The 21,148-nt window shown below is 45.3% G+C and overlaps 1 protein-coding gene across 1 annotated transcript in view; it reads right to left on the reverse strand.

Moving 5' to 3' along the window:
- Nucleotides 1-7,439: 7,439 nt before the first annotated feature.
- LOC113486753 (protoheme IX farnesyltransferase, mitochondrial) overlaps nt 7,440-21,148 on the reverse strand; it is a 103,253-nt gene continuing 89,544 nt past the window's right edge. The window contains exon 5 of the mRNA XM_026860973.1: nt 7,440-9,713. Within this exon, the coding sequence (XP_026716774.1) occupies nt 9,271-9,713 (443 nt within the window). The 3' untranslated portion in view covers nt 7,440-9,270. The remainder of the gene's footprint in view (nt 9,714-21,148) is intronic.

Below are 21,148 nucleotides of genomic sequence, written 5' to 3' on the forward strand. Positions count from 1 at the left end.
AGCGATGCGACGGCCCTTGCTGCTTCTGGAGAGGTTTCAATTCCTCTGCTAAATTCTGGCCTGGATTAAAGATATACGCACTCCAGCCCCGTTAGTCCTCCTGTGATTGCTGCTGCTTGCAAGCCTCTTCTGGGGTCTTTTCTTCTTCCCTGACTTACCTGAGTTCAGCTCCAGTTCTGTTCTTACGTAGCTGTACAAAATGAGTCAGCCTAATTTGGGGATAATGGCAGGGCTCATCCAGGCCACCACAGAGGCTCGCTGGGCTGCAGAAGCTATCAGACATGGATCTGTAACTTGCTGGCAATCAGGACAGAGACCAGGGGTGGAAATCTTCCTGTCTTCAGGGATCTTTCCGGTAGATTCCCGGTGATCATCTGCTGGAAAATCACAAAAGCAATTAGCACATAGTGAAACACTGCTTTCCCTGGTGACTTCTGGTTCTGATAACTACTCCCTGCCTATTTTGGGCTCGGTGTGTAAAACCATGTCTGTACACGCAGTGGGCATGTCCAGCTACCACCCGGTGGCTTTTGCAATCTCTTGCCCATGGAACTTCCTAATGTATTTATGAATGGCTTAACATTCACTCACCGTCTCAACATTAGCAACTTAAAGCGCTACTGCTAGCAACCTCCTACCTCGCACATTTCCCAGATAATTACAGATTAGAACCGGCTAATTTTTATTTTTGTAAAGCTGTCAGAGATCTATGTTTGTTATTATTGTCTCCTAGGTTGCCAGTTGCATAAATACATATGTAAAAACCCCTTTGATCTCTAAGTATAATGACACAGATTTATCAAATGTTTGCCTTTTTCTGTCTCTTTGAAAAGGCTGATTTATGGAGTGCAGTCCCTACCTCCCTTCCTCTCTTGAAATATGAAGTGTTTGTGAGCAGCCAAGGTAATATTTAATATCCTGCCAAGAATCCTTTGCACTTCCTAACAAATGAACTACAACCTAACCAAATGGTTCACATCTGTTTAGCCTCTTCTCCTTTTTAACTAAACAAATTAGCATTAGAATACCTGGGAGGCACACAAAGTCCCTTTCTAGATGACAGAACACAGACAATTATTAGCAAGGGGAGTAACTGTACTGAAAGGAGCAGGCAAGGACCTAGCAGATGTTTTCACATCTCCTGTAGTGTCCATGAATGACCCGCACCGCAGCGGACATGCTGCCATGGCCTTTTGAAGGGGGCAAGGAGTCCATTCACTGTCCCCTCTTCTGAATGAAATTAAAGGCAGTGGCCTCAGCTAGTTAAATGTTTCATTTAAACCGCTTTCAACAAAGATAAGTTTTGCTGGGTGTTTTTTTCCCCCCCATAAATGGGTAAAATAAAGAGCATTGCCCCACTCCTCCCCACCCACATGCCAAGCTTGGAGATGTGTCCTACTCAGGAGGCAACGGGCAGCTCTGGTTTTATTTCTGTTGTGAGCAGTGGGTTCTCACCCCAAGAGCATCAAACCACCCAGCCTCACTGCCCTTCCTCTCTCTGAAATAAGGTAGAGAGTTATTTGGGTTTTAGGAGACTCACGAGGTGCAAATGAACATCTGCAAAGTATATTTTGGGTTATTACAGGCTTCTACAGTCTATGCACAGGCAATTACAAATTCACACCCCTCCAACCACGCGGGGCCTTTCAAGCACCCCTCTTTCCACTGGAGTCTCAAACACCTTTTAATCAGAGGCTTAGGAGCAGGTTTTGGGGCTGAGGCAGGGTGGGATGGGGTGAGACGAGTTATCCGCTGAATGCTTATTTAACTGGATTCATCACTGGAGGAGGGAGCCAAACGAAGCACACGTTTTATTGGGGCGAACACTTAGCTTTTGTTGTAAATGTTGTGAAAAAGAAAACACTCTAAAGCCTCACAGAGATACTGCTGTTAATATATCATCCGAATAACAAGTGATTAAAACCAACAACAGCTACTATGAAAATGTGGCTTTGTAGCACTGGACCGCATGGGACGCAGCAGGGAAAATCATTATGAACACACCAGCGGGGTGCAATTATAAATAAAAACAGCTCTGTAAAGGCTACAAAAGCAGCAATAATCAGTCCGGTCTGTGGTTTACTAAGGGCCAGAGACACATACGGAAGGTGCTATTTATTACCAGAGACAGGGACACCACCGCATGAAGGGGTGCAACTTCAGGATAAGTCAACAGAGGGAGTTCACCGCCATCGCGGCCAACGACTCGCAGCCTGCAGCTCCCTGCCAGCGGCCGGGTGGTTGCATGTCCGTCCGTCCGTCCGTCCGTCCACCCAGCGTGGCCCCCGGCAGCCCCGCTAGAAGCCAAGCGTTCCAAGGGCCGGCGGGGCCGGAGCAGCCTCGTCGGCTCCGAGCTGGGCAGCGAGACGGTGGCTCCGGCACAGGGCACACGTCCAAAGACGGACGCCAGCAAGGCTGAGCCCTGCAGGTAGTTCATACTGTTGGGATCCTTCCAGCGTGGTGGCTCCTCATCTCACCCACGGGCAGCGTGGGAACATCCCCACGGAGCAGCCCTTGCAGGAAGCCCAGCGAGGCTGCTCCGAGCAGGAGCCTGGGCTGTATTGCCAGCGCCTGCCAGCCCTCGCTCCCGCTGAAAGCCAAGTGCACGTAACAAGCTGACAGGGGCCCTAAGCAGCAGGCCAGGGGCATCAGACGGGGGAGACGAAATCTAAATAGTATTTCTCTCTGCTGCTGGGTGACTATGTGGCCCCAGGCATCCCGCTTCCCCTCAGCATGCCTCCGTTTCCCTTCTGTGCTGCCTGGGAGTGGGGATGGCCACAGGGCAGCGTGTCGGTCACTCAGCCCCTCGGCTGCTCTGCGGTGTGGGTATCGGTACGAACCTCTGAATTCAGCTGATAAACTCAGGCTGTTCCCTTCCCCGGTTTGGACGCCATCCAGCAGCTCCCCTGGAAGCACAGCGGAAATGCCTTAATCACCTCGTTTGCGTCTCTGTTTCAAGTTTAATTTGATACAGTGCCTCCTGTCCCTAGCCAAAAAAAAAATCCCAAACATCTCCCAGCCTTCCTTGGCAGCACAAGTCTTGATCTTTCTTTTTGCTCAGAAAACAAAAGACGAGTCCCTGTGCCAGCTGCTTCGTTATAAATGAGCTTCAACTGCTCTGTGCCCATCTGCATCTGGGCTGCCAGTCCCCGTGCCTTGGGACGAGAGGGTCCGCGGCAGAGCCCATCCTGCCTGGCTGGAAGCTCTGTCCTCCCCTGGTACCATGGTCTGGGCTCTACCCCACCCCACCCACAGGGGTGCGTCTTTCCCTCTTCCCCCTTCTTGTTTTTCAGAGGAGGAAGATAGGCAAGATGTCCCTACTGGTCCCAGTTAGGGGCAGGTCAGTCAGTCTGGGAGATTGGAGCCCTTCTCTTTCAAATCACCCAGGGTAATTCCTCAAAGTCTGGATTTCTGTTTAAGAAAAGACAGTCCAGCTACAGCTGCAGTTTAGACAGGTACAAGCAATGCATTTTATAATACGTATTTCATGAAAAATATATATCAAAGGAAAGCTGTAGTTACAATAGAAAGAGTTAAATAGGGGCACAAGGGACAGAAAGGACTTTGCCAATGTGTCCAAGGGGATAAAAGCCTCAACCACCAAACTTCCCAGGGCTCTAGGGCCACACACACTGTAGAGACACACGAAAACCCCCCTTTGGGTGTTGCACTCTGCCTCACCCGACAGGCAGGACTAAAGCAGGGCTTCTAGAAAAATGGTAATACAGGTACGAATTTAGGGCAACTTTGCCAGCTCTAGCAGGCACAGCCAGGAATCCTCCTTTCTAGGCACCTCTTTTAGTCCTTGTGCTCCCCTAAAGCACAAGGACTGTGGCAGCATCTCCCCGCCAGCTCCCCAGTATGGTCTGTGCCTCCCATGCTCAGAGCATCTTCGGAGGTATCATAAGCAATGCTCCAACAAGCATTTGGGAGCAGTAACCTTTCAGGGACTCGGGGAAACACACGGTTACCTTCCCAGAAAGGATAAATGCACCAACCTGAACCCGCATGAGCCTTCTGCCAAATCCTCAGTTCTCGCTCCAAGGCCTGGAGGTGCCAGAACTGGTTAGGAGAGGTAGGAAAAACGTCTCCACATTGTGGGAAAACAGCTCCTTCTGCCAACCTTGTTCTGTGAAACAGTTGAACTGTGACTTTTTGAAACACTGGAAACTAAACCCCAGCCTGAGGCACTGACCCAGGCTGGAAAATCTTCAGTGCAAACAGTTAAAAGTCTGGAAGCAGAAAAGCAGAGGTGATGGAAAGTGTACAAGGCAGAGCTGATGAGAGATACTCCTGCCAGCTCTTTTACATACATGTACTTCTGATGGTGGTCTAAATGGCTTTGGGACACTGTACACATGCTGTGCTCCAAAGACCTCCTTTTCTTTGGGTCAGGGGGAATTTGAGTACTCTGGGCCTGACAACAGCCTTTCGGAGGTGCAGGCATCCTTGCGACATGGCAACCCAGACCAATGCAAGCTCTAACAGAGCACAGTAACTGTCTCGCGTTCAAAATACTGCAAGCTCCATCGACAGAAGGGTTTGGAAGGCACCTCTGAAGCTTGCTAAACGTGGTGTTAAAGCCCTAAAAGTCTGTAATACATTTATTTCAGAAGGGACTAAAAACCATCAATGGAACCACGCACTAAGTCACAGTCTGAGGGACTCTCACAAAGGAGGGTCCTCACCAATGACGCTTCTGACCTCAAAACTCCATTGTCATCTCTGACTCCAAATTAACAACACGCTGTTTGGGAGATGATGAACACTAGAACCAGACTCTGACGTGTCTTTGGCAGGGCCAAGCGCTGGACACACACCTATGGGGCACAAGCCCTGTCCTGCAGGACTGACCTTCTCCATGACTGGAACAATAGGCAAACAACCTCCCAAAGGCAACCCCACCAGCGCGGGTGGCATCCTGCATCCCACGAGCCCTTGCCTGAGCCGGCTCTTCGCCTGGTTAAGAAATACCATGACTAGAAATGCCATCAGGGACAGCCTGCAATGGAGCTTCTAGTATTACCACCTCCAGCTGAGCTGCTTGGTAGGAAAACAGTGCTGATATTTCTGTTTTAAAAGCAAAGTGTTCTGTAGACAGCTTGCATTTCCAAGGAAAGGGGAATATCTAATCACCTCTGGAGAGCAACAAGGACAACACGCTTTCTATCTGTAATGATAATGATTTCTAATAGTATCACTCTGTTTCCATTCCTACTCTCCTGGGATCGTCAGAACTGAAAAGGATGTGTGTGTTTTGTGTAAGCCTTGAAATGCCATGGCCTGGCTGAGTGGGAAACGCTGCTGGAGCCAGGAGAGTGTGAATGTGTTACTCTGCTGGGGCAGATTATATCGGAGATTGATACAGGAAGCGAGAAAAAAAAAACCCAGTGGGGGAAATGAGAAGGGAAAGAGCTGTGTGTGCAGGGATTGGGTTTCCTTATTCATGCTGGAACACAGTGCAGAGCCCCACAACTGCCTGGCCTGCTGGGACGCCTGCCATGCCAGGGTACTGCAGGCGGGTTCAGCGGGACCTGGGGGCTCCTTGCAATCGCAGGAGCTCGGGGCAGTTCACAGAGGTGTAGCTCAGCTCCCTGTGCTGCCCTTCCAGGCAAGTGCTGTGCTGAGATCAAGTGAATCGCTGAAGGTCAGAGCAATGAAGAGATCCGGGGGGGAATCCAGCACCACCTCTCTGCAACGCTTCTCAAACCATTAGCCAGTGGTCTCTTGACAGGGACGTACAGAATAAGGGGTATGGGACTGACAAAACCATGAGCTGTTCACTCATCCAACAAAGCGAAGTATCTTCGTCCCTGTTTCACAGATGGAGTGCATTTCTTCAGCAGAGATCTGGAAAGAATGAAGATCCCCTGAGCCTTAGGGCTACTGTTTTATCCACAAAACCACACAAAAGGTTTGAAGTCCAAATAGAGTAAAACCAGCTTCACCCTCTTGAGTCACTGGCTCAGATTCCTCCGTGAGCCTCAGTACAGGCTTCTGGTGGTGCAAAGCTGTCTGCTGTAAAAGCAACACCTGGATGGGACCATCTTGGCTACCAGCAGGCCTGGGGGTAAGAGGTACGCAGCACATTGCTGGTAATTTTTTCACCCCCACATTAAGAGCAGGTATTCTCCAGGAGGGCCATTTCATGGGGACATCCCAAGTAATCAGAATAACAGGATGACAAACAACCTAGATTCAAGTTCTCCAAATGGGACAAAGAAAAAAGCTATTGCAATTCTACGCAGGAACCTCTGTTTCAGATTCAAGGAGCTGTGCAAAGCCTGATGCTTGCACGGCCCAGCCCTGAGGTGCAGAAGCCCAGGTTTAACTCCCGGCACTGCCCTGGCCCCCCAGTGAGACATGGCATGCACCTATCCTGCCTCCTTCCCTGCAGAATTTAGGCAGCAGTATCAGCAGGGCTGGAGTGGGGATGGCTGACATTCATCCTCCATGTAGGGCCACAGGGAACACAAACACCCTGGGATGAGGGCAGACAGTAGTTTTTTCATTTCCATAGTGGCACCAGCAGTATGGAAAAGGACACCTGAGAGCACCTACAGTACTCTCCATCTGCAACCAAGATTTCAGTTTGTCAGTGTTTTTATTTTCAAAACACATGCAACAGCAAAAATTCTTAAAGGCAGTAAAATGACAGTAGATGTCTTCATCCATACCTGACACATGGCCATTTTGTATCAAAGCAGAGAATACCTTCTGGGTGAAAAAAATTTTTTTTTAATTAAAAAAATAAGGTATTTCTTACCTTTAGATCTCAGATCCAGTCATTCTAAAACCATGCTTTCTCTCCAGGCCAGACCAACTGGGTGTGGAGATGCTGGTGCAACTCAGTGACCTGCATTTTGCAGACACTCAGTGATGGTTATAAAGCTCCTGTCTAGCCCTAAAACCCGTGAATATTACACATTTTGGCCCAAGAAATGAAGATGACTGCGCTTCAAAATGGAACCACAGGCATGTCCTTGGGACCTTTAATCAAAACAGAGTTTGTCAGGACAGCACCCGGTACTTGCAGGTCATCCTGAAGCCTGGCTCTATAATGACTGAGGAGAAAACCACAACCCTCCTACTTCAGCACCACTTTCTGCCTCTGGGAGCAAAATCTACGTTTTCTGTGAGCCATCTGCTCTTTTCAGGTTCGTCTCCCGGCTAAAGGTTGACCAAATTCTTTGGTTTTGCAGAAACCCTTTCCACTCACATGCAACTTAATTTCAGTGTGTTTTTGCACAATGAGCCAGTATTTCACAAGCTGTCCTTGCCCTTGCAGTGATCAAGAAGAATATTATTGCTGTGAGAAATGCCACAAAACTATTTTTGCAACTAATTGAACTGTACCAGACTTTCAATCATACGTGAATTGTTTAAAAAAGATTTTGAGCATTCATCTTTTTTTTTTTTTTTTTTTTTTTTTTTTCATTTTTAAAACAAATCCAGGAGTTGCACAATTTCCAGACATTTCTACGAAGTGTTGCCCACAGTAACTTGAGTACAATGGAGTCTGTCAGACAAACAGTAAGAGGGAACTCAATCCTGTCATCTGCAATCACTTGAGAGTCAGAAAATCTTGCAACCGTTTACTTAAGAGCCATGTAAAACAGGTGGCTCTGCTCCTGTGAGCACCTCTGCCAGCAGAACAGAGGTTAACCATGTCACTCCTGATTTACACCAGTGTAACTGAGACCAGAAGTTGGGCCTGAATCATGAAAGCAGCCAGTGAAGATTTTATGTCAGCGTGATATGCACGTGGTGGCAGATTTGTGACATTTCCTGAAGGGCTTTATTTGGGATCAAACTGAGACAGTGTCTCCCATTTCAGGTATTACTGTATCTTTGGATCAATGCACAACCGTGCTGCCCAGTCCCTTTCCATGTGGGAAAGAAATCTTGGCATGAAAATGCATCAAGTCATAACAGGCACTAACTACCACAATAAACTATAACACTGTCTGTCTGTGCTGGATGCTGCTGTGTTTGGAAGCATCCCAGTGCGTCACAGCCAGCCCCAGGTAGGCTGAGGGTTAGCCACAGCCCCGCAGTGGGATCGCAAGCACATTAGACTGTGGCTAGAAATGTTCTTCAGCATATCAGTTAACAAAGATAATGCATTTTCCTGGTGAGGCTATCCACAGTAATTGCTTTTGAGAGACACTGGCTGCCTCAGCAATTTGAACATTATAATATTAGATAAAAATCCCAAACTTTTTTCTTGTAAAATATGTTTCCTTACCGACTACATACTCCAAAGGTGAGGCCTTCTCTCTCAGCCACCACAGCATGATATTAAATACAATTCAAATTCTTGAGGCAAGTCCAGAGCTCGTCCAAGGACACTGAGACTGAATGGGCTGGCACAAGACATATTAGCATAGAAAAGCCTTGAAACTACCAGACTCTGAGATCTGCTTCTCACCTCCCACACCTTTTCAAAGCTTCACTGACATAAACAGTAACGGCAGTTTTTACCAGCTGAAGATCTGACACACAGGACTCAAACTCTAATGACGTAAAACCACATGGGAGTCAGAAATTCCCCGTGATGGATGTACAGCAGAATGGCTCAGTGTGTGTTCAAGGTACATGCTGCAGAAGAGCTATTCATTGGAGGTTGTTTAAATGCTGATGTCTAGTGTGCTGAAAGACAGCTTTCTTACTCCTTTAGCATTGTGCCAGCTGTACGAAAATTAAAAATCTACTGGGGTGAATGGGAATCTTGGGAAAATTAGCTGATTGAAAAAAGCCTCAGAAACTGAAGGCTTCTGTGTAATATCAGAGCAGGGACAGCATGGATCGAGACAAGAAGAGTTCACCCAACCCACCATGTGCTTCAAAGCTTAATTTGGAAAGGATGCTTGGGGAGAAGGGGTGCTAAATCATTCATCTGTCGCTTCCTGACGGCTTCACCAAGGCTGCCAGTGCTGGCGGTTAGTAAATGTGCGCATGTGACTCGCTAAGTGGAAACCTAACCACGAGATGAGAGACCACGACTCCCGGAGACTCTGGAAGGCCATCCCAAAGTGAGGTGCTTCTGACATAGGCTAAATTGTAATCCGTGATGAGTGAACGGGCCTGAGGCCCACGAATACTTTAATCTCTCATGTCTATTCCCTTTCAGACGAAAATAAAAAATTATCGCATGAGTAGTCGCTAGGCACAAATGATTCTTCTTCAAACCGTTCCCCACAGGTTTCCCCCTTGTAATTACTAAAATATACTACCTGCTGTGTCACAAGGATGACAAATAATTGACATTTAAGGCAATCTAATTTCCATAGCCCTCCTATGACTTTCACCCAGCAGATCGCCTTTGTCTTCCTTCTCTAGGAACGATTTCTTGCACGTGAACATGACCAGCAGCAGCAGCGGCAAATGCCACAGGCTGCAGAAGAAGAGCTTCCTGGAGCTGCTGCGGTCTGCATCTCTGTAGAACCGAAAGCCGAGGTAGGAGATGTAGAGGTTGATGGGGAGCGAAATGATGGGGAAAGTCCACGTGGTGATGTCAAGAAGGGGAGCCACCGCTGAGAGTCCAATTAAGGCCAAGCAGTGCCGCAGAGCCACCCGCCTGCAGAGCCCTGGGTGGGTGACGGACATCATGCAGTATCCTCCTCGGGAGTAATCTTCCCGCAGACCCCAGCTCAGGGCATTGAAGTGAGGGAACTGCCAGGAGTAGAGGATTCCTCCTAACAGTAACGCACCTGCAGTGTCAGAGAGAGAGGGAAAGATGCATTAGCAGGCCAGTGCAAGGAGTGCTATGTAAAGACTCTGCAGATCTGGGCTGTTCGGCTGTTTATCAGCACTGTGAACCTGTTACACCGCCCTGGGCAGGAGACAAGGCACACTCTGTGAGATAAGCCATCCTCTGTTTTTACAGGATTTACACAGGGTTGTGCTCGGTGGTTCTTCTGTTTTCGGAGCACTTAATTTGAAAAGCATTTCAACAAGTCACTTCCTCCTAATGAACCACTGCTAATTGGTTTCTGTGCCAATTCAGTCTCTACCTGAGGGAAGATTGATGGAAATGAAGCAAAGTTGGGCAAGAGATTGTTTTCCTGGGAGCCTCTAGCTTCTGCTCCCGAGTTCCCGAGTTGGTGTGTCCAAAGCAGAAAAAAGCTGATGGGCAGTGTCACACTGGCCAAAACCAGGGAGTCCTGCTCAATGACAGCAGAAAAAAGAGGATAAACCAGGAAAATACAGCACCTGGGTAGCCTGGAGTGTGGCTGAGCTTTCTGTTTGCCCACTGTATGAAGGGAGGGAGCTGCTTATGGCGCAGGAGCAGCTCCATCACGGACAGTGGACAGGCGGCAAAACTGGCAGAAGCTGCTAACGAGGTGACAGAAGACTAAGAACCTTTTACTCCTTCAAACCAACTGTAGAAACTTACAAGTAGTTTGATCAAATAAATATATTCACACCAGTTAGCTCCTTTTCCATTTAAAAAGGAGCTATGGAAGCACCACATTTTTCACAGCTATCCTCAGGACATGGTACAGGGCTTATCGAGACAGAAGCAGCTGATATGCTGATTTCAGAGAGCTCCAAGGAGCCCCTCAGACCAAACTCCTTTCACTAATTTTGTCTGAAGACACAAAAAATCCCCCAAGGCTGTTGCACATTATGAGCATTCCTGGATTTTCCTTTTGTTTCCCCAGCTCCCAAACACTCTGCTCCAGCATTAACACTTGCTTTGCATGTCTCTGCCTCCATGAGCTCATCCTCTCTGGAAACTACTTCTCAGCTGAAGCCATGAGTCTATCATCTTCTTAATGACTTGATAGAAACGGAAACAGCAACACTTCTCTGCACACAGGTTAATGTATTTAAATTCTTTCCCAAACGCTCACTTCTTCCCTAGCAACTGTTCAGGTTCTGACAAAGACCAAGTCACTGTCTCCTCTGAACTGCTTCGTGGTTCACATCCTCTCTGCACCTGCTCTGGCTCTATGTTTGGGGCTGTGCAGGTCTAATTCCTGTTTTAAACAGCACACCATACGCTGCTGTTGTCATGCAAATAATAATAATAATCATCTAAGTTTGCAAAAGTGCCCTTTTTTTCCACCCTACCTTATCAACCACTGAAGGAATGGTCCATTATACTTAATGTGGGTTTCCAGTTGCTTCTAAAATCCAGTAGTGGTATAAAAGACCTGTCTCATCACTCTTTAAAACGAGTAACAAATACCCCATTAGGTGAGGGCACGCCTCAAAGTTGATTGCATGGAGCTAGACGCTCATATATTGGGCATGCAACTTTCAGAAAAATATTGCCTACTACGAATTACAGGTGATTTCCTGGATTATGGCCCCAAACTTTTGCAAATCCTGCCATTTGATCCTACCAAAGTCAACTTTCAGGGTGTGGATGCTTAGCACTTTCTCTAAATTGGAACGTTTTAAGATAGTTGATGGTGCACCCCAAAATTACTGTTAATTTCAGAAAATCATGGCAAAAAAAGTAATTTTGGCCCTAACAAGATAGGATTTGATTCAGTTCTGTTGAGACCTAAGGGAGTAGCTCTAGTGCAATGGACTGATATAAAACTTAGAAGGAGCAGTACTCCCTACAGCAAGGGAATGGAAGGGGGAAACGTTCCTGTAATACGTCATTCTTTAGCTTTTTCCTATTCTTGTAAAACATATTACTGGAGGCAAGATCCTGAATTTGATAAATCTTAAGATAGGAAAAATTTTCAAGTTTCACATCTGAAGTGCTTTAGAGACATTAGCTTGTAATTTTTTCAGAACTTAGGGAAAGGTAAGCTACAATTATCCATCAGCTGAGGAAACTTAAGCAGATGGAGTCGGGGCCAGAATTCCAAGGCAGAGGCTATATCTGCTTCCCACGGCTATGGACCAGGCGGCTTTTCATCTGGCCTGTGCTGCGCCCCTGTGTTGCGGCTGTAATGCAGGCTTTGCTTATTCAATTGTTCAAACGTTGTGTGCAGCCAAGCTCAAAACACACCCTAAACCTCAAACACACAAAAACCTTTAACAGTTCTCAAACTATAACACCATTAAAAAGAAAAAATATAGTCTTCTGAAGAAACTTTTAAACACAAACAGACCAACTAAACGACTTGAGGCTGGATTCACATTTACAAAGGTCTGTTTTTTACATGCAAGTCTTTGGAATTTAATTACTTTGATTACATTACAACCATTGAGATAATTGATATTTTACAGAGAAGCTGAACAGTAAAACAACTTAATAGCCCATTATGAGGATTTTAACTGACCCGATCTTTTTGTTAGTTTCCCATGTGCCTTGGACATCCTGTAATTTCCTCTGCCTGGGCTCAGATTGTCAGGTTGTCAGAGATTTTTAAGTGTCACGTAAGACTGATGACTCGCAAAGCACCACACACGGTACAGTACAATTCAGCATCAAATGAGCCCACAGTAGGAATCCTGTCAAGCTCAGAGCAGACACTGTAATAGTCATTAATTACGAGATGAATGTCAACTATGTCATAATTAGGTCAGCAGTGTTTTTAAGCAATATTACAGCAAGACTAACTCTGGAGACTAACCTGGTTCAAAACAGTGCAGATTCTACTCTGTGCAGTTACCAACAGTTTGGGAACTCAGTTTAATCAATGCAAATCTTTTTTTTCTCTACGGAGTTTATAATTAAGTGAAGACCAGATGAGGTTGTTCACAACCATAACACACAGAGCTGTCACGGAGTTTGCAAAAGCAAAGCTGGCTGTCGTAGCAGAGCCATGGCACTTGCCTTAGCACTGGGAGACAGGCAGCACGCAGGGCCACCGCAGCGCCCAGCCTCACCATGGCACACGGAAAACCTGAGCACAGGCGGACAGACAGACATTCATAGTAATCTCAGCTTTTTCACAAGTGATTATGAGACCACAAGTACCTGGCTCGTGGATAACCCAAACTCTTTGGCCTTTTTAGCCAAATTTTTAATAGCTGCAAGTTTAGCCCATTTATGACCACTTCCAAACTCCCCACTTCTCCAAGAGTGAGAACCTGGGACAGCTGTGAGCTGACACTTATAAAGCCTGATAACTTGTCAGACAAGTCCTGTTTGATTTTGAAAAAAAAGTGAAGTCTATTTAGGCAAACAGGACCCAGGTCTCAAGTACTCTTTCAATCTTGTGAGCAAAATAGGTAAAAAATGTTTCCTTGTTGAGATCCTATTGTTTAATCACTTGTACTAGCTTAAATCGTATCAAAAGTTACAGGACTGCAGAGAACCAGGTAGGTCCTATAGCAACCACAGAGTTAAAGACAAATAACAGGTTTTACTGTTCATCATGTATTTAAGGTTAAGCTATTATTTCTTTTCCAAAATTCTTTTAGAAGTATTTAAATAGCAATATATCTTCTTTTTAATAAACAAGAACAAGCTGAGATTTTTATTTTATTTTAATATCTAAGATATAGCCAAAATGTCAAGTGGCAGTGAAGAATGTAGAAAATGGTTTTCTTTCTGTAAATATATTTTTATCTAGTGAAATACTGAAGCTTTACAAATTGTACTTTTCCTAAACCAAACAAGACACTAAATTCCACAGTCATTCAGAAACTGCTTGGCAAGATGTTTTAAGGTTCAGTAAATTTGGGTAAGACTTGGAAATAATGGTGAGATGAGACTTCCAAAAGCAGCTACTGATTTTGGGCTTGCAAACTGCAGTAGCTGACAGTCTAATTTTCAGAATTACAAGAGCAAGAAGCATTCCCATCTGAAGTTATGCTCTTCACAGTGTCAAGTCAAAAAAGCCACATGGTACCTCTCAGCTTTGACTAAAATTTCATTGTTTATTCCTTTCAGAGCAATTTATAATGACCTCATTTGCTGGATGGTCCAAATCTCAGGTAAGAGAGCCACGTCAGCCCCTGAGCCTGCTGAGTCCTTGACTTCTCTCCTAAGAGCACCTAGGAGCAGAAAACTGGAAGATGGTTTTTAGGGTGTAATCCCTTGCAGGGTGTGAACTCTCACTACTGGTTAATACATGGAGAGAGAGCAAAGCAATCAGGTAGCAACAGCTTCCTCTCCTGTCTATCCTGGGCTTGTGCCAGGATCAGTGATCCAGGGATGAAAAACTCCAGAGCCTAGTGTAAGTCCCCCAAACTTCTCATGTCCTGTAAAGGGTACAGAGTCTCTTCAAGTCTATACTTCAACTACTCAAGAAAGTGTGGGCACATTCAGCTGCCAAGCTATCTGTGCCAACAGAAAACATGCCAGTAGCATCGTTCTGAGCAAACCGTTTCGTTCGTGTAAAGCAACCTGAGGACTGCAAACCTATTTTCTCATCCACTAATGGGCAGGAGTAATGTTTAGATCCTGCCTGCCTGTCTCGTGTTGAAGATGCCACTCTCTTAAGCAGGGATTTGAAATATGCCTTTTTCATGCTGGCAATAGCTTTCATCATCAAAGAGCTTTATACATTGTACAGTTGGCACATGGAGCAGTAGCGATGATTTCACCTGTCTGCCTTAAATGAGGCACAACAGTTTGGGATGATCCAATCGAAATTCTCAAAAAAAAAGTCCTGAAGGCAAGTCCTTCCAGGGTAGAAAAGGACTTGAACTACAAGAGGGCACAGGCTGGAGCACAGCTTGTGTTGGTGGAGCACTAGACTCTGGAGCAGGGCCAGCTGGAGTCCAACCAGCCCGGGCACACAGATGAACGTGGGCCTGTCTGCACAAATTGAGGCAAACATGTCCAAGGTTATCTACAGAGTCTGCTGTATCAACATTGTGTTCCTGGAAACACACTGGAGATGAACAACTTTCTTCTTATCCATCTCATTGTTCTGTAGACAACACACAGTGCCTTCCCTCTACATAATGTTCTGTAAACCTCTCCTATCACTTTCAAGCTCTAGACAGGACAAACACCTATTTACTTAATCAATAAAACAACAGAAAAAAAAAAAAGGAAGGGGGAGCTGATCTGTAGCATCAATTCAAGAACGGACTTGCTCCTTCTGTCTTTGCTTTGGTGCTGCATATGTATGACTGGGAAGTGGCCAACCAGGCATTAGAATAAACATGGAATGGTTAAAATATCAGCTCCAAAACAGATGTTGAAATCTTACTGCATTTCCCAAAGCTGGTGTTTACTGCCTTGGCAACCTAAGAATGCTGTTTTGCTTAAAGCACAATTTTAGTAATTCTTCTGCCTTGAATAATGTGAAGGAATTTTAAAATTATTTCCAGACCTTGGTAGCTCCCTAACTTATTAGAGGAAAGCACCGGCCTTTTGTTTCTAGGAAACTGGTATGAGTTTGGCTGCTGTCAGGAGGGGAAGGCTTTGGTAGTCTAAGCTCAGCCTTTTAATGGATCGTAGTCAGGAAACAACCACACACCGTTTTACTTGATAGCACACAACTGGCTCTCCTCCCTTAAAAGATGTTGAACAAATTACTCCTCTTTAATCCAGACAAGGTAGATTAGAGTGCAGAGACTTGACTTGGTCCAGCTGTATCCACCTGCTGGAGAGCAACCACACTGTCTCAGACAGCATTTTTCACCTTTTCCACAGGAAATTTAACATAAGTAGTCCGAAACTACTCACTGTGGTCCTGCATGATTTTTACAGGATGTTAAGATCACAGTAAATATACTGGATACATCCCCAAAGCTTTCATTTTCTATCTTTTCTTTAGTGCCTGTTCACAGCAAGTTTAACACAGTAGTCTTCCCTGGAGATTTCGAACTATGCAGCAATTATGGGGGTAAAGAAAGATTTTGAAATCTTGTCAAAGTCTTGTTGCCCATTGCAGATTCAATGTAATATTAAACACCCAAAGTATTATGTGGGGGTGTTGGTACAAATATTCAGAGGAGTTTGGAGAGTCGCGTCCATAGCAGAGCTGTAGTGTCCTGATACGTAAGGATGCTTTAAGCTGGTGGTGACATTTTCTGTTTGTGAAGGAGAGCTGGAAGGTGCAATAATTACTGCCTTTCCATCAGCTTGTTTCAGTGGTGGAAAATGACTATTAGGGTGAATCAACTGGCCTCCAATTACAAGGGTTCAAGATACTGCCCTGGTACCATCACTCCTGAAGAAACATGTTACCTACTATTTAATTTTTCCTATTGCCTTTCAAAGTAAGAAAGGTATTAGCTCTACAAAATTTACATCTTAATTTGTGATTACAAAGCCTTCTCAAATGCAAAGACATTTGGGAATTCTCTAGTCATGAACCTTAACCAAATTGATGCAATTCCCCTTATTTTACCACTGTGGCATTTCCTATATTAGCACCACAGCAAGACAACAACTGGCACTTTTGCTTCCACTGGAAAACAAAAGCAGATGCTGCTGCTTGTGTCAGATGCCGCGTGCGTGGCTAAGCAGCCTTGAGAAGGAAAAAAGGAAAAGTATCGCTTCTAAAGCTTTGCACAAGGTCTCTGGGCTGCAAACAATGGTCCCGGCTGTCAGTGCGGGCACGCACAGCCCCGTGCATGGCCCTAATTGTGAGCCTTCAAGGTTACACGGTCATGTAAACTAAGGGCAAGGAGGAAAACACTGGAAAACTCAAAAGCTTCATGGTCATGGGTTTCAATAGCTGTTTCTTTTGAAGGATGGCACAAAAGGCTTGTGGAACAGGAATGTCTTGGGGCTGCGATAGACTTCTCTGCCACTGCACATAAAGGGAAGGGGATGTTGGCTGTGTATATGGTTTGTCTGCGAAACAAAAGGATGATCCTCGTGTCCACCACGAATGGGAAATGAAGTTGGCAGTGGGGTTTTTCACCTCGAGGGAGTGTTCCTGGCCACTGCCTTTAACAGGAGGAAACCAGATGTCCTCAGGTACACTTTCCATGCGGAAAAAAGCTGTGTGCATATGGATACACACAGGCATGCACACTTTTTGTATGACACACAACAGGTTATTACAGCCAAAAGCCTCTCCAGGAAACACCTTTCATTATATAGGCAAGGTTGAAAAAAATATTGCTAAACATAATTCGTCTTAGCTAACTTCAGCAACAGATGACATAAAAAAAGCGAGCCTGTTGGGTAAGATGAAAATACAGTCTTTGCATAGACCATTCGTTATGTGCAAATATGTTTAGGAAGTTATTTGCCAAAGGACCAGACTCAGCAGAGGAGTGCAAACCTGCAGAGCCACACCAGGGGCTCCTCATCAACCACCTCTTCCAGGCTCCCTCTGGGGCTTCCACATAGGGTGGGGGTCCCTCCTGCAAACCCCGCCACTGTGTTTGCAGAAGGAGTGTCGTGTCACACCCAGGACATTGGCCCTTCTCCTGCGGGTCTTGTGTCTCACACATGGGGGTGTGGGGGCTGTTGCATTGCCCCATCTCCTCCCCATGCCCCAACAGCAGTGTGCAGGGCAGAGAACTGGGTAAGGGCATGTTGCCTGTGAATCCATGGGGTTGGTCCCCAGGGTGTCCCAGCAGTGAAACTGTCATTTCTTTTGTCTCTTGTGAAGATGGAAAAGCGGAAAAAAAAATAGCTCACTGGCTTTTGTCCTAAATTCAGACCAGCTGCTTACTAGTATTGTCCTTCTGCCTTGTTTTTTACAGTTTTTGCCCCCACAAAGCACATTCCTGGGCCCCCAGCTTCCAATTCTCATATGTCAGTGACATGAATATCTCTGCTTCCTCTGGAACAGACCACAAATTCTGCTGTCTTTCACCTGCGAAGTGAAACCCCAAAAAGCTGAGTTTACTAGAGGGAATTTATAGCCAGAGTCTCCTCTGGTCCTGTGGCAGGGCGGCGGAGCTGCCCTGATCCAGCAGGCGGCTGGCTCCCTGACCGTGCATCAGGGGGCTCTGAAAGCTCAAAGTGCTTAACTGGAAGGGGCACAAAGATCTCCAAGCTTATTTTCCATGCAATTAAGCTGTTGCTTTGCTCTCCCTCCTCCTGGCAGACAAGTGCTACACCAGGGAAGGTATGAGAGACTCCAGCCATTGACAGGTTGCGCATAGCCCCCCCCTCCCCTATTCTCTTTTTTTTTTTTGTTACTGAAACCATCCATCTGCCAAATGTCACTAGCTGATAAGAACTGCCCGTTTTTAAATCCCCATTTGTAAATAGATGTTGGCTGACATAATTAATGTCTACCATACAACACAATTTGAATTACAAAGTAAAGGCAATTTAAAAATCAGCCTCCACATGATTACAATTGATACTCAGTCTACAAATTCCACAGCCCCAGGAATTATTTAAATTTCTGAAAATGAATGAAAATCAGTACAAGATGTTGTTCAGGAAAGCAAGACCAGAAGTGGAGCATCTGAGATAAACTAAATAGTCTCTTGAGATAAACATTCTTTGGTGCAGTAATACCTATGGCTCCAGGCCACCATGGGTCTGTAATGTCTGCTATACTGTCAGGACTGTTATCTGCTATGCCACTGCCACCTACTCAGAATAAATCCCCTTAACTGATAAGCACATTATGTTGAGGACCCCTGCTTGTCACTTCCATCTAACTGGGTGGTTTGTATCAACACCGTGGCACTGAATTGTTCCACTCTAAGACACCAACACCGCTCGCCGGCTGGGATTGAGCCTTCAGTGCATACGCACAGGAAGGTCGGCAGAAGTGCAAAATGTATAAGGCAAAATACAGGCTATGGCACTTGGAAATGTTTACCCCAGATTCAGTTTTTCTGCTAACTAGAAACAACAAGTTTAAATGGACAGCAAACATTTCTAACAAGCAAGCTGCGGAGTCAGTCTGGGGAGAAAGACCAGCAACACAAGAGTAATTTAAAGCAAGTACACGTTGTGCCTCTCACACGCCAAAATAAACAGCTCTGTTACTTCCTAAAGATGTCTGTACACACACTCAACAGCAGCATGGCACAGCCAGGAGTGCTCCTGCACGTGGATCCTGCGCAGGAGGAGGACCCAGCACAGAAGAGGACACGCTGCCAAGCCTTGCCTCTTTTTCCTGTCTTTATGCTATCACTTAAGGCTTTAAGTGAATTTCAATACCTTCCTGCTTAGTCCTTCCTTCGTAAAATGAGAAGAAGTAATTTGAGGGTGTCCAGATTTACTAGAAATTAAAAATCTCTTTGGAAATAAATGGTACCACCAAGGAGCAATGAAAACAGCTTTCAAGGAAGCAAACGTGTTACTGCAAATCACAGGCTGGCAGTTAAGTTCTGCATAAATACAACAGATATGTGGTAGCGATATCCACGTGATAAATTACATTTATCATGCACCTTTGACCATCTCACCTGCACTCAGCTCCCCCAGTGAGGAAATGTTAACATTCCCGATCTTTCATCAGTTTCAAACAGCTGCCATTAAAAAAAAACACAAAACCCCCCAAACCCACAACAAAGAATTCCACATCTTCCCAGAGATAACCTTATCTTTCACTTTTGAAATGTGAGGTATTCCCTCACAAAATCCAGGGTTGGGGGCAGGGTGTTCAATCAGGCTTGAGAACATATAATTAAAGGTATCTATCAGGAGCAGAAATGGAAGCAAGCATCACTGGGAATCACCATCAGACCTGCAAAAGATGAGTAGTGCAAGAAATACCAGCGAGTGTTTGCATCACTGGAAATACAAGGGTCCCAGATTTTTATCTGCAAACATGTGATATTTGTTTCTTGTGCAAGAAACTGTCAAGGTATTAATCTTTGAAAGAAGAAAGTTATAAACACGAGGACAAACTAAACCAAGGCTGCTCCAATCTGAGACACTTTGTTATTACCTCTGGAATCAGAAACTGGGAATCATCTCCAACTCTCTCAACCACCCAAGAACACCTCGCAGCAGTAGCTATGAGCCAGGCCAGGGATGTTACTGAACTCCTGACTTTCCAGCCGAGTGCAGACAGGGCTGTCCTGGGGCACCACACAGTACTGTGTAACACTTGAGTTACCCCCCTTAAATGGTAATGAAAGCTCTACACTTAAATATTGTTTTCCCTACAGCCAGCAACATGTATAACAATGTGGCTGCTGTGAGAAGATTACAAGGAGAGAAAATCCACAGGAAAATGTAAACTCAAAAAACCACCAGTTAAGCAGTGAGAACCTTCCTTCTCATTAGTTTTCTAACTCTTTTCCTTCACATTCCTCTTTGTTACTGAGTGGAATGATCTTTTTTTTTTTTTTTTTTAAATGAGGTGCAAATGCATTTTCACACCTCTACCTAAAACTAGGTTAAGTCTCCAAGCTAATTACACATTATTAATGAGTTCAACAACTGTGGGTAGGCTGGTTAGAGAAGGGACGCAGGTCTGCACCTCATGTGTATGATGCACATGGACACATGCTTCTACCCTGCGCAGGTCTGATGCTGCCAGGTGCTGAACTCTCTTCTTGTCTGCAGGAGTAGAATGTTTAACACTGAAAATCATAGTCTACAATGCAATCTTCTTCTTCTATTTCTCTTTTCTCTTAAAGGTGTTTGTGGGGTGTGGGATTTTTTTTGCTTTTTTTTTTTTTTTTTTTTTTTTTTAATACTGAAATGTACTAAAATATTACATTCAGATCACCATTTTCAGGACTGTCCCCAAGTGAACTTTGTTACAAAGACCAGTATCAACTCAAGAACATTTCGTTCTCTATTAAATAAGCCATCTGGCCTCACTGACACAGACTGGGAGGTGATTGTAGAAAGTTTTAGCTACCCAGAACAAACAACACCAGGTTTATGCACCACTGCAGATCATCATGTTTTGGCAAAGTGTGCTTAGGTTGTTTGAAGTTAACCATCTTCCACTGATGGCATTGTTGCCAGACATTATCGCCGCCACAGCAGAGCTGGCAGCAGGACACGGAACCACATCTTAGTTGCAAATTAGAGAGGAAGAGCTTAGTTGGGACACCAGTGATGTTCTCTGCTGCCTTCCCTGCCTGCCATCCAGGGACAGCTCAGCTCTTTGCCAAACAGGTCTCAGAGAGCAAGTTGTAACTTGAGAAATTAAAGATAATGCAAATCAGTGTCAGATTAATGTGCTGGGATTCAGCTGCAGCACTTCTGCTGCCATTTTAAAAAGAGGGGCAAAAATTTGAACTGTGACAACCTCTCCAGCAAGGGCTTTAGATGAGATGGAGCTCTTCACAACAGCTCCTCCAGGCTGGACTTTGCAGGTGAAGTATGAGCACACGAGAATCATCTTTTAGCATCAACTCTGGAAAGAGATGCCAAAACCCACAT

Source organism: Athene cunicularia (assembly GCF_003259725.1).
Source record: "Athene cunicularia isolate RWA chromosome 18 unlocalized genomic scaffold, athCun1 chr18_part1, whole genome shotgun sequence".
In the NCBI taxonomy this organism is placed as follows: Eukaryota; Metazoa; Chordata; class Aves; order Strigiformes; family Strigidae; genus Athene; species Athene cunicularia.